Raw genomic sequence first — 13,632 nt, 5'->3', positions numbered from 1 at the left:
CTAAGCATGGCTTTCGGAGCACACAGCTTCAAATAGGTTTTCTTCTGGTTATTTACAATGTACCTACAGATCTAGTGAATAATGTTTTTTCATCGTATTTTGTCGGATAACTACGTTTTTATATTGCTATCTCGATAAGCTACAGTAAACTTCAGTAGGTAAGCTACAGTACTTGACAGATGGGCGTGCCTTCAGTCAATTTTCAACTTTGACGTCATTACAAATAAAATAGTTTTTACATAATCTGTAAACGTGGGTAGCGGTATACTAAAAATGGCTTTATTTGTATGACGTCAAAGTTGAAAATTGACTAAAGGCACGCCCATCTGTTAAGTGTTAACTCCAAGTAATCGTACTGTGCACAGTTGAGAAAACAAGATAAATATACGAAATTTTCCGACAATATAAGATTGCCAAATATTATTCACTTCATCTGTATATGTTTTTCATCGTCATAGGTAGTTACTAGGTCACGGTCGTGACCATAACTAAGTAGGTAATTTTTTTAAGTTTATCTGCTAGCTTTATCAATCGTAAATCGTAATTTAACCGATGAAAAAGTTTTTCGATTGCAGTTGGGTAGGTATAAGATGGGAAAGAAAGTGTTTAGGAATATACGGTATCTACATCGAGTTAATCATAAATAACTATGGCATGGTACTTAACGCCAAATAGTATTTTTGTGACACCAAATTCTATTCGAAGTGGATTTAAAAATACTTAAGCACGGATATTAGCACTTTTTTAGCAGCACTTGCTGCACCGAGTAGTATATAGGTAAATACTCAAGATAGCAGCTAGTGATGCAGGTTAGAGACGTTAGTTACATGCTTCCATTAGGTACTCATTAAAATTCGATGTTTAGGCATTTAAATATTATTTATATTATTCACACAAAATATTACGTGACAAATTTTTATTTGTTTTCAAATCTGAAAATTACAATAATAATATACTTCTAAGTAACATTTCTTGGTTGCAATACTTGGTTGTGTGTTAGTACCGTGTTAATGTCATTCTTCCTAAATCGAAACATTAAGCGATGTATTGTAGGTAATAGGTACGAAAGTTTAAATATCTGTGACATTACGAAGAGCTTCTTGGTAGCTGAATACAATAATTAGTCTATTGTTTTTCCAACAACGGTCAATATGACGTTTTTAAATGCAGCAATATGGGTGTTAAGCGTCAATATATACTTATTTATTACATATTAGGTACACACTGATACCTGCCACCAAGAATTGCCGCCCTAATGGAACAAATTTCAGTGCTAGCGTTCACAAGACCTCATTTAACTTAACCCTTATAAGGCCGCATTTATTGGAACATACCATCACAGAATCAAAAGCAGCTATCGAATACATACCTAGCAAAGGATGTTTTTGAAGCTAGTAGTATTTTCAATAATTACAATGAATATTGTAACTTATATACTAAAACAATAAGGTAGAATTTCCAAATCAATGCATGTGGTCGCTAAATCGCCTCTACCTTATTAAGGGTTAAGCAAGTGAAACTGTGGTTCAGGTACCTTCAGTATAATTCATTGTTATAGTACAATACTGACACTTTCCTACTCGTTCTTTTTACAATTTCCTACGTTAGGTAAGGTACTTAAAATACTCTTTAGGGTAACTTTTTGCCTGCGTAAGTCTATATAGGTATAGAGATACCACGTACTGGTCAGTACAGTTGCCCATTTCTTGTTGTCATTAACTGACCATATACGCAGGTACACCTCGCCACGTTGTGATAGGAGTCACGAATGGTCGTCAATTATAGTATTTGAGACTGTTTTAAAAGCATCTACAATTTAAGACACGATTTAAGGCAAGATTTTGCAATATCGTATTGTATAAGCAATAAATCTATCCGTAGAATAAAGTGTAGGTATATGCAAGTTCATCGCAAAGACCAAATAACAATGATGAAGACATTTCTTACAGGTATAAAATGGAGATATTTGAATCCTTAGAAAGAAGAATCATATTAAGTAGGTATGTGCCATGCATTGGCTCCATTTCAAATGAACGTAGGTAAGCGCAAATTGTACTTTAGTAAAACAATGAAACATTTATTTACATTTAATTAGTTGTAAAATTAAGACAGACGTAATTGAAACAACAAAAAAATATAAAATTGGTTTAGTTTAGTTCTTATTCAAGAAATAAAACAATAATTTTACTGAAAGTAACATTAACTTACTCTGTGTAAACTAAATAAAGGGTAGGTATTATTCAATATAATTCAGCGTGTATATGGCACAGTGACTTGGAAAATGTAAGAATAGAAAAGTAAAAAACATATTGCTTGGTATACTTTCTAGGTAAATAAAGACGTTACGTTTTCTTGGTAGGTATCACGTATGTGTTTTTATAACACGTTTGAACACTAGGCAGAAATATTGGAGCATTGTTAAGATTTGTGTATATATTTACTTAGGTATTCCGTACGAATGTATCTACGATATGATTAAGCCTTTACGCCTTTATGGATAAAGATTTAGAGCCTGTTCTGGCAAAATGTATCCGTTCATTGTCTTTTGATATCTGACAAAGGCTACCTGGAACTGACGTAAAGAGAGACAGACAAGTGCTAAACCAATACGAGGGTAAGTGTTACAAAAAATAGATACATAGGATATCATATTAGTTATCTACTACTGTACGACAGTAGGCAGAAACTATTTCTACTAAAATAAAAACCGGCAAGACGAAAATCAAGAGGAGAAGCGATAACATTTAAAATATACAATGACCATCTGATGAACCAAGAATTGGATAGTAAGTAATTAGAGGAATTTTATTTGTTCACACACGTTACGTAAAATTGGACAAATTAACTTAAATGACCTTGGATTTCGGACAAATGGAAGCAGAATACTTAAAATGTTATCCCAGGACAATATTCTGAATATTGTACTTACTGCTAATTCACATTACATATATACATTTTAATTCGTGGGCTAAGTGAAGTATAAACAAACGTTAATAAATCATACATCTGCCAACTTTTTACAATTGGGTACACAAAACGTAAGTTCATAGCTATCTCATCAATAAAATATATATCTCAACTTTACACACTTAACATTAAAAAAATATAAAAAAGAATTCAAAAACATGTCATTGGTAATAAATTATCTTGTGACTTAGTCATTATACTTAAATACTTAAATCTTAAAATACCTACGAGTACAATTTCAAGTGATAGAAAACGTAACTACAAAAAAGTAATTTAAATCAAGACTTACTTAAAAGAATAAGCTAGAACGGAAAACAGTGAGGTACGATATTTGTTTCATAGAGAATTAAGTCGATCTTATTCGGCTAATCATTTCTCATATACACTAAATCTATGTAATACGTGTTCATTAAAATATGGCATCTATAGACACGTTTACGGCAATAACTCAATATGTTATATTAAGTAAACACACAATATTTACCATCTACGATATACATATCCTGACATGAATTAACGTTTCAGTCAAAAGCGAAAATCTCAGTGTGCTTCTATGTGCTGCGGCATTTTTTAAAGTAGCATAATCATTTCACATTTTGTGGCAAATGAAATGACAAGCAATATAGCAATCAGATTATTTTCCAAGTTCAGTCAGGCTGATAGAATGAGTTTAAGAGCGTTTATTTATACCTGCTGAGCTGGAAACGTTGCATTTTTGTCAGCTTTCCTCGATTATTCCATAAAAATTGAATGAAAATTAAAAACGTTGTCTGATAGAACACTTCTTAACATATAAGTTAATGTGTCTACTCCAATAATTATTCGTGATAGACTTTTATATTCATTAAAAACGAATTAATGTTTATAAACGGTTTCTAAAGAAAATAAAAGTCTATAACGAATAATTATTGGAGTAGACAAATTAACTTTCTATCAGACAACATTTATAATTTTCATTAAAATTTAATGGAATAATCGAGAAAAACTAACAAAAATGCAACGTTGTCAGCTCAGCAGATATAAACGCTCTAATATGCAGGCTACCTTGCTTACAATCCCCCAAATAAAACCCTTGACCTTAATGTGCTTGTCATGAAGCCCGTGGTCGGTAAATGAGTCATTGCGCGTACAAATTTTCTTGTCATGAAGCCCAAGGTCGGTAAATGAGTCCGTGCCCGTACTGATGGTGCTGCGCATGGCGTAGCAGCAGGACCACATGCACACGCGGCTCAGGCACATGCTGCGGAAGGGGGAGGGCAGCGCTGCCAATAGCGCAGCCCAAGGTATCACCAATATTTGGAACATTATTTTTTCTTTTAGAAATAAAAAAACTGTGATGAAAAACATTGTATGTTGCACGGGCGGTACTAGAATTACGAACATCGACTCATTAAAGCCCTCAGTCTTCGACTTCGGGCTTCTAATAGACTCTCGTTCGTAATTCCTTATTTACCGCCCTTAAGACACAATGTACTATTGTTCTTGTTACAGGGCCCACCTTGTATATTGGAACACGCTACAAAGTACTTGACTGTCACTCAGTGCTATGACTAGCCATATGAGCCTCGTGCGAGATTCTATAACTGCACCCTTGAGAAATTTGAGGTTCTGATCGGGTAATTTCTGTACCCCTCCAGGACGCGCCCGTGCTTAATAAAGCACTGCTGGCAACGCTGTAGTTACGGTACTGTTGACCATAGAGTTGTTCTGATATATTCGAGACTCTTGGCCGCCACCTGACGGTCAAAGGGGAGTTCAGGGGAGGGATCACGGAGGTCACGACCACCATCCATTTACCCTACACTACTTACACGGTCATTGTGACCAACCTACAAATTAAATAAATTCCCGTTTGATGCTAACTGAAACTTTTTTTTTGGGAGTTAACTTAATGGCACAGATTATGTTCGCAAAGATCCATTGTTTTGTGGGAGTGCAGAGTATTGTTTATTGACATAGTTTTGGTTGGCTATAAGGCACTTATTCAAGGTGGCAAGATAATGGCATGTGTCATTAAGCGATGAAGTTGACGGATGGCAGCTCCTTGTTAGTTAATCAATCATAATTTTATTATACTTAGTTAAACAATGCTTCAATCATATTATATCAATCTCCTCAAAACAGTATATGAACTATAAAAGGTTCTAAAACTCCTAATGTTTTTCGGCTGATGATAACAGTGCACACTGAATTTAACTTTTTGCATCGCCAAGTCATTTTAGCAGCAGCCATGACTGAGTTTTCTTGGTAGGGTAGGTGCGGTCGGATTTTATGGGACCTTTGTGATTGTCATGCCAGATATTCATGGAAATACTTTTATTTATTTATAGAATATAGATAAAAAAATACTTAACTGTAAGCGATCATACTTAGCTTAGATGATACAAAACACTAGTGACTATAAACAATGGCAATCAAGTTCATATCATAACTATTCATGAATTGTGACCGTATTTAATGTTTAGAATATATTTGATTGGACGGAGGCAATAAGGCTATTATTTAACATCGTTTTACAAAATATTTTTACCTATCATTCAATAACTTTATGGGTATAGAATTATAGACATGGTACAAATTTCATTCAGTAAATTGTGCAAATGGTTGTAAGATTTGCGTGAGAGAATCAAAGTGAATATGAAAGAATTTAGACGTGGTGAGCTTTATCCGGAGCAGCAGGATATAAATATATATTTGTGGTAATTGTTTGATTAAAAATGTCTTTAATAAATTGAGACTAGAAAGTGTAAAATGCGTGTTCGAATAAAACGACCTGAATAAGACTTACTTTAGTAACAATCCAACTACGTTTATCGTTAGTATATAGGTACTACAACCGAGCGCAGTGCAGACGTACATTGCGCGACAAACAGTAATTATCAAATAATCACAACCCAGGTCGTAAGATCCGAAAACGTGACTAATGTATTCTACGATTACACCTAACACAACTAGTATCTACGAACTAACCGACAGTTTAATTTTAATATAAAGATAACTTTAATATCTTGGATATTCCTTGCTCTCTTAGTAATAACCTATTATAATTTAACTAATCAATAATCATATCTAAAGAATACTTAGAGCTTTTACTTTCCGAGGTTTTGACAGCGACATCATTGCTATCTCAGTGAGCAATTATTTTATTCAAATAGCTGATATTTCTGTTTTACACAAATACCTATAGGAGTACTAATTTTTTGACATCATTATAACGGACGTTTCACTAAATTATTCAAGTGAAACATAATTTAATTAGGATTGTAGTCTCTTACAAAAGTATTATCACTTAAATTTAGAAATTGATGTCAGAATTTGTTAACATTGAAAATAACAAAATATGAATATTTCAATTTAAGCAACGATGTCGCCGATTACCCGCTTTACTAAAATATATTATTATACAATTGAAGTAATCATCACCTAATCAATCATTTAATTACAATATATACGTACGGTGTGTTACAACATAGTTTTCATTCTGGCTGCTCTTATACATTATTACACTCTCGTAGCACTCGGGTGTATAATATAATACACAACTAGTGTAGGATACAGTTTTATTTATTTTGTAAAGCCATTTCCTTGGTATTGCTGTGGAATAATTTTTCGCTCTTATCATAAAACAAACAGTATTAAGTAAATATTATGGTAAACATGAAGCGTCTACAGAGTTTAAGTTTTTGCGTAGTTTCTGACGACTGACTAATGGTCCTGACGGATTTCAAAATGTTATTGCTTATGCTTATATTGGTTGTAGACGTCAAATCAATGACTGGGTAATTATAACCGTTTAAGAGAGAGCTAGCGCGCATACAGGCACTGACTCCTCTACAGGCATCTATCCAGAAGTTGGTCACAGAACGCCGTAGAACGTATCCATCAGGCTTGTGTCCAGGTCGCACTCCAAGAAGATGCTGTCATTGCATTCCTCCTAAAATAAGAATAATTTCAGAAAAATAAAACGAAAATGCAATCAGAAATAAGACAACCTATAGTTTTAACACTTTAGAAGTGTAGCTAAATACTAAACACGGGATTTATCACGATAGTAATATTTGGGTATAAGCTTTCATCTTCGTGGAATCTTGTTATAAATAAATGTCGGCGTTAGGATGAAAGGATGAATGTTCGGAGAGACGGTCGGACGTGGTTAGTGTTGTGTGTCGGTGTGATGGGGTGACAATTAAAAACGACCAAGTGCGGGAGTTCGAGATACGAGTGCCGGTACTATTCGTGATCAAGTGCGGGTAGTTCGGAGGACTCGCACTAAAACAAAGCCAACATGACATGACCTCTTTAGTCTACTCGTGACCACGGCCACTACAATGTGATCGAAACGTGGAGGTAAATATTACTAGCGTGATATACCTAGTGCCATCCACGAATACGCGTGATTGTGTCAAAATTAGACATTAATGACATTGTAATAAGAACCACGGCACGCGTAATCGTGAATGACTCTACCTATACATCCCGTGTTTAGTATTTAGCTTAGCTACGAGTGAAAATCACGAAAGTTTAAAACATTATGCTAAAAGTATGCTTTAAGCCATAATGGAATAATTTATGACGAGAAAAAGCGCTCATTATAATCTTTTTTAAGCCTCGACTCAAAAAGAAAGTTGTTACAAGTTCGATGCCAATGTCTGCTTGTCTGTCTGTCTGTGGCATAGTAGCTCTCAATCGATTTGACCGATTTTGATCCGGTTTTTTTACGCGAGAGTGAATTGCCTTCATAGCTATGTTCCATTAAAATTAGTTAAACTTTTTTTGAGATATTTAACTTTAAAATGACAATGTCGGTGTTTTTCAACTTTTCTAAAGTTAGTTAGGACGTCGGGGCATTTTGAATAAGGGTATGGCAACCCTACCTGCGTAGGTTGAGGCGCGGGCGGCTGGTCCCCGCCTCTCCTTGCGTGTCATTTGGATGTCTTGGGCAGATGCCGCTTCATGTGTAGCGCGAGGTGATCCGACCGCGCGAACGACCGCTCGCAGACCGCACACTTGAAGGGTTTTGCCCCCGTATGCTTACGGTAGTGCCGCGTCAACTCATCTGATCTTGCGAACCTCCACTCACACTCTGGCCATTGGCAAGTGTAAGGTTTCTCTCCTGCGAGAACAAAGTTACATCATATTAAGTAATTTATTGAGTCGGGTATCGTCCCTCCCCTTTAGAATCCACTTTAATGAACTAAAATTCACGAGTCATACGATGTTTCTTATTTTTGTTACAGCGGAAACTCTCGTCAAAATAACATTCTCGAATTCTTGACATCATTCTATGAGTGCCAGAGTTGAAAGTGTCACAGGGATCATCTTTAAATGACTCTATCATAGTTGATTTTAGTTCATTAGTATATATGGTGCTGTAAGGATAAAAAAATTAAATACGCTGAAGCTTCGTAATTAAAGAAGAGCGTTCGCTACGCACTTGGCATAAATCACTTCTAATGACCGCCCAAGAGGGTGTCGGAGGGCCAAGCCCAGTGTACTAATGTGGCAAATATTAAATATTTATTGTCAAATAGTCTCTAAGCTATGCCGCAGACGAATGCGAAAAAAAAGAGAAATTAAACTTTATAAAAAAAATACCGACACTAAAAATACGAAAATAACTAAAACGAATGAAGAAAGAAGAGAAAGTTGGTGCCAAGACCAATACGAGTAGGGAGCATGTAGAGTAGATGACTAGGCCCACATTATTTTAGATTTATTTCTGTGGTAGTAATCGTGTTAAATACTTTTTAGCTAAATCTACAGACTTTATTTAGTTAGTTTTAGCTATTTAACCAATCACGAGCAAACGTCAAACGGACCTCAGGATACTAACGCCATCTAGCGATATTTCGCCTCTGTGAAAACCCTCATTATAATCGCATTTGTGGAAACCTTTCCAGACTTAAATTTATGAAGTGATGAAAATCATAAGTATAAGAACCATTATTTAAGTCAAATAATCTATTTACAGTTACAATGCAGCTATTTTCGCTGAGGCAGAATTCGCATTAGCATTGAAGTGGGAATTAGAAGAAGCAATAATTAAATAGTATACCTGTATGTATTCGCTGGTGAGCTTTGAGATGTGAACTCTTTGTATAAACCTTAGTACAGCCTGAAAAGCAATAATTTTCAAGTTAAAACTTGAGTAAGAAGAAAGAACACAAATAATTTCAAAAGGAATGGCAGATTCTGTTCTGTTCTTAAAGAACCAGAAAGTAATAAAATCTAGTGTCATCCTCACACAAGTCGGCTACCCAGAGTTCTGATCGGCGATCTTGTAGATTGCTTGCTGAACGGGCATTCATGGTGACCCAGGTCGGAAGTTATGTGACGGTACATTTTCTTCTTCCGGTTTCAATTTTTTTTGTTCTATTCTAAGTAGGTAAGTACCTTCCTGCCTGCCGGCCTTAATGTTTTATTTTTATTTTTGCCTAGTAGATAATTAAGCCTCCTATTTTTGTGAACATTTTATTTTGATCATAAAAAGATATTTAAAACATGATTGGTATAAAATATATTAAAGTTATTACGTGTACCTATTAGGATGTTATCTACAAAATTGACATTCCTTTAGTACAGACTTAAATAATCGTAGTCGTAATAGTAGTCGTGTTTAACTGCCACATTAAATTACATTTAACTAACGTTAATTTCGTTCTCCAGTAGCGATTACATTTTCTTATGTTCGTCCAGTCGTTAACGCTCAGTTTTATGTTCAAAAGTTAACCAAAGAACGTAAACGTTTGAAGAAAGTGAAGTTTCTGAGTTCAATAAACTAACTAAAACAATAACTTTGGTCATCCGCGACCTTATGATAGCTACGTTTTTGCAAGATATGCGTAATGCGTGCATGAACACTCATATCTTGCATAAACGTAGCTATCATAAGGTCGCGGGTGATCAAAGTTATTGTTTTAGTTCATTGATATGGACCTCTGCAAAGTAACGCCTGATTCAATAAATTATTGTTTCTGACTTCTGCATAAAGTTTTAGGATTCTGTACCTAAATAAATGGTGCTACTGAGGTTACGTTAGCTGTCTATCTGTTACAGGAAATCTTTTGAACATTAAATACTTGATATTTTCACAGAAAAATCCGTCTGGGACCCCATATAAGATACTTATTTATTGGCGTTTTTTGCTCGACTTAAGTAACCAATTGAATGGTCCATTTGCATTTAGTTGTTTTTTTGAACTTCTGCTCGACGAAATCGAAGTAGGTACTCATAGTTTTTGGAAGCGAAAAGTTTTGTAGAGTCGTGCAAGGAGAGAATCTAATCCGCACTTGATATTTGTTATGTGGTTTTTTATAATATAATATTTACCTACCCTACCTACTTATAGTTATCAGTAGGTAACAATTAAGTAGATCCTCACCGAATTGCCTAAATTTTTATGAGACTTCAGCAATGATAAGTATGGCAAAGCTTGTGTACACTAAATTCAAGGTATTTGCATCTGAAGACATACCTAACTTAATTTTCTCTCACTCTTCGGTTTGCCTAATAAAAATGTTTACTTCATGCAACTGATACTTAGGTAAGTAGGTATTAATGGCTTACCCATGAAATCGCAGTGGTGTACTCGTCTCTTCTCCAGTTCGGGGTTGTTCCTCCGGTTGTATTTGACGGAGTGCGGGCCCAGTCGCGAGTGGGGCATGGGCGAGTGCGCGTGCGGCTGCTGCGCCGGCGGCGGCAGCGGCGGCTGCGACATCGGCTGCGGAGGGAACTAACGTTCACACAATGATCATCCTCATCAGCAATCAAGTCTTTTTTTTATTCTTCTGACGGATAAATGTGATGCCGTCTCGGTTTGTTTTGTTCGAATAGACGGATACGGCATCGCATTTATCCGTCAAATAAAATTAATCAATGGGTGGTGAAAATAGCCCCTTAATCTTGCAATCAGTTCCCAGACTATAAGTAGATGAGTAAATAAGGTTGGCTTGTCGAGCATAATCCTCATCGGGAGCCCTTTCTCTTTTAACATCGACGCTTCAGTGATCTATGCTGAAAGGACCAATAAGATCTGCTATAGTAGATTTAACCGGTATAGATAGTTGAAGCGTCGATGTTAAAAGAGAAGAACATCAAATCTAAAGATAAAGTTGATGTTCAATAAGGTTGAGTTGTTAATATAATATTGAGTCACTGTTCGAACTCTGGAATTATTGCTATAGGCATGGGCGTACCGAGGGGGGCGGGGGGCAAAGGGGGCAGCTGCCCTCCCCCCGGAAATTGTATGTTCTGCAATATATTACGCCTCGTTTACATTTTTGATTAGTGATAAGGGCGAGTTCATGTATTTTGTCTACCTACCTACATAAAATATTTAAGTCGTTGTGTATTTTTTAGCTAAATTATTCCATTGGGTATGTAACCTGTAATGATAATTGTAAGTTTGGAAAAATAAAATAAATGAATAAATATTTTTTTTACTCGCACTCGCAGAAAATGTATGACACTAATGCTAAAAATCCGTATGACATTCTGGCGCGACTAAATCTGACCACCCCCCTAGGCCAGAAGCTGGGTGCGCCCATTCTTAGAGGGCAGAAGTACCGTTTGTGGCCATTTATTGTTTAAATATACGTTTGAAAAAAAATTATAGTAGGTAATAAATGATTACAAACTTTATTCGTTTCAGTATAAACTTTTGAAAACTCACTAAACATTTTATTTTAATACTATAACTTTTTATATATGACTTCAAATGTCAACTGGCCAAAACCGGTAAGCGTCTGCTCTAGTGCTAGCGGTATACCCCGAAATTCAGCAAAAAGCTGCACATGGTGTTAAAAGTATGAAAATCGGAACGATCGATCTTTAGATCATAAGAAAAAATTTGACCCGTAGCACGAAAAAAAAAACAAAAACTAGCCAAGAGCGTGTCGGACAGGCCCAAAATAGGGTTCCGTAGCCATTACGAAAAAATCAAGTATTATTTTACTGAGAATTTCGTATTTTATACGGAATCTTCCAAGTTTAGGTATATTTTATACCTTAGGCTGCTATTTACTTATAAACTACTAATAATTCTCAAGCAAACTTAGCTTTTAAGTATAGTTTTCCTTGAAAGTTTGATATAGGTACTTACTACCATCTTCAATTTTTTCAATTTTTTCCGCCCACCGATTTAGATTTTAGAGAGGGGGGGGACGCTTCTAGCATTGATGTCCCTGAGCAAAGCCGCGGACGGACAGACAGACAGACAGACATACATGGCGAAACTATGACGTCATCATTTTTTGTATGGGTTTTTTTTTTGTTTTAAAACCTATAGTGTGTGGTATCTAATGAAAGGGCTCACTAAGCCGATTCTAAAAATATATTACATCATTATATTTCAGTCACTTGTTTTAAATTAAAATAAAAATCATTTTCAAAACATACCAAGTTTGGTTGGGCTTCTCCAGATATGATTACGGTTGAATCATTATTTGTAAAATATACCTAAAAAACATTGGAACATAGAACCTCCTCCTATTTTTGAAGTCGGTTAATGATATGAAATAGCCTAATATTCAACCCCAAGAAAGCAATTTTGAAAATATTTACATTTAGTGTTTTTTTTTTAATATTTTAATATTACAAAATGTGATAAAATCCCACTTAGTTGAAACAGGTATAATAAGTTATTTGCTCAGTATTAGCAATTATTATTATTGGTTTGCTTTTGATTCAAGTGTTTGTCGTGAGCATGTACCCCGCCTTCGCTCCCTGCCTTGCTTCCCTTTCTTCCTCGCTCGGCGGCCGGCGGCGCACTCAGTCACTCACGCTCTAAATGTAAATATTTTCAAAATTGCTTTTTCGGGGTTGGATATGAGACCATTACATATCATTTTAGGTATTTTTTACAAATAATGATTCAACCGTATCATATCTAGAGGAGCCCAAACTTGGTATATTTTGAAAATGATTTTTATTTTAATTTAAATAAAGTTACTGAAATATAATGATGTGATATATTTTTAGATTCGGCTTAGTAAGCCCTTTCATTAGATACCACACACGATAGGTTTACGAACAAAAAAAAAATCCCATGCAAAAAAAAGATGAGGTCATAACTCCTCTCCTGTTTTGTTTTTTGTACGGGTCAAATTGATTCGAATGGCCTAAAGATCAATCGTTCCGATTTTCATGCTTTTAACACCATGTGCAGCTTTTTTTGGTACCGCTAGCACTATTACGCGTAACTGTTTAGTTATGGGTTATTAACTCTAAACTTCGAAGACAGAAAAGATCGTGTCCAATATTTTCTAATAATCTAGCTGACGGACATGAGATTTTTTTAAACACTAGTAGCCTATTAGTTTAGTTTCACAGCTCCTAAGTACAATTTTCATTTATTTTTTCATCCCACCTGCTCGTCAATGATGTTATTCTATACCTGTATACTAAAGGACAGTGGCCTTAATTGTTTACGCGCGGGAGTAATGGATTTACGTATAGTTTTTCCTCCCAAGGCGAGGGAGGAAAGTTTAGTTTTAAAATTTGCAAACAAGTTAGTAGGTACGTCATTTCAGACTAAAGAGGTTTCAAGTCAGCCAGCGTTTTATGTATATCTTTAAAACTTACGACCTAATTTTACAAAACAAACTTATCTACGCTTCATGAAACTTCGTTATATTTCCATTTTAAATTTATATCAAATTGTTTTGC

At 35.3% G+C, this 13,632-nt stretch overlaps 1 protein-coding gene across 2 annotated transcripts in view; it reads right to left on the bottom strand.

Annotated features, from left to right (window-relative positions):
* Positions 1-868: 868 nt before the first annotated feature.
* The window catches only part of LOC141434278 (uncharacterized), a 145,657-nt gene continuing 132,893 nt past the window's right edge, over positions 869-13,632 (bottom strand). Inside the window, exons 5-8 of one of the 2 annotated variants that reach the window (XM_074096679.1) lie at positions 10,534-10,699; positions 9,023-9,082; positions 7,842-8,080; positions 869-6,901 (exon numbers count right to left, since the gene is read on the bottom strand). In XM_074096679.1, the coding sequence (XP_073952780.1) occupies positions 7,890-8,080; positions 9,023-9,082; positions 10,534-10,699 (417 nt within the window). In that variant the 3' untranslated portion in view covers positions 869-6,901; positions 7,842-7,889. The remainder of the gene's footprint in view (positions 6,902-7,841; positions 8,081-9,022; positions 9,083-10,533; positions 10,700-13,632) is intronic. The other variant, XM_074096685.1, reaches the window with a different exon arrangement.

Source organism: Choristoneura fumiferana, chromosome Z, assembly GCF_025370935.1.
Source record: "Choristoneura fumiferana chromosome Z, NRCan_CFum_1, whole genome shotgun sequence".
In the NCBI taxonomy this organism is placed as follows: domain Eukaryota; kingdom Metazoa; phylum Arthropoda; class Insecta; order Lepidoptera; family Tortricidae; genus Choristoneura; species Choristoneura fumiferana.
The sequence above is the reverse complement of the archived record's forward strand: the minus strand, read 5'-3'. Positions and strand labels throughout refer to the sequence as shown.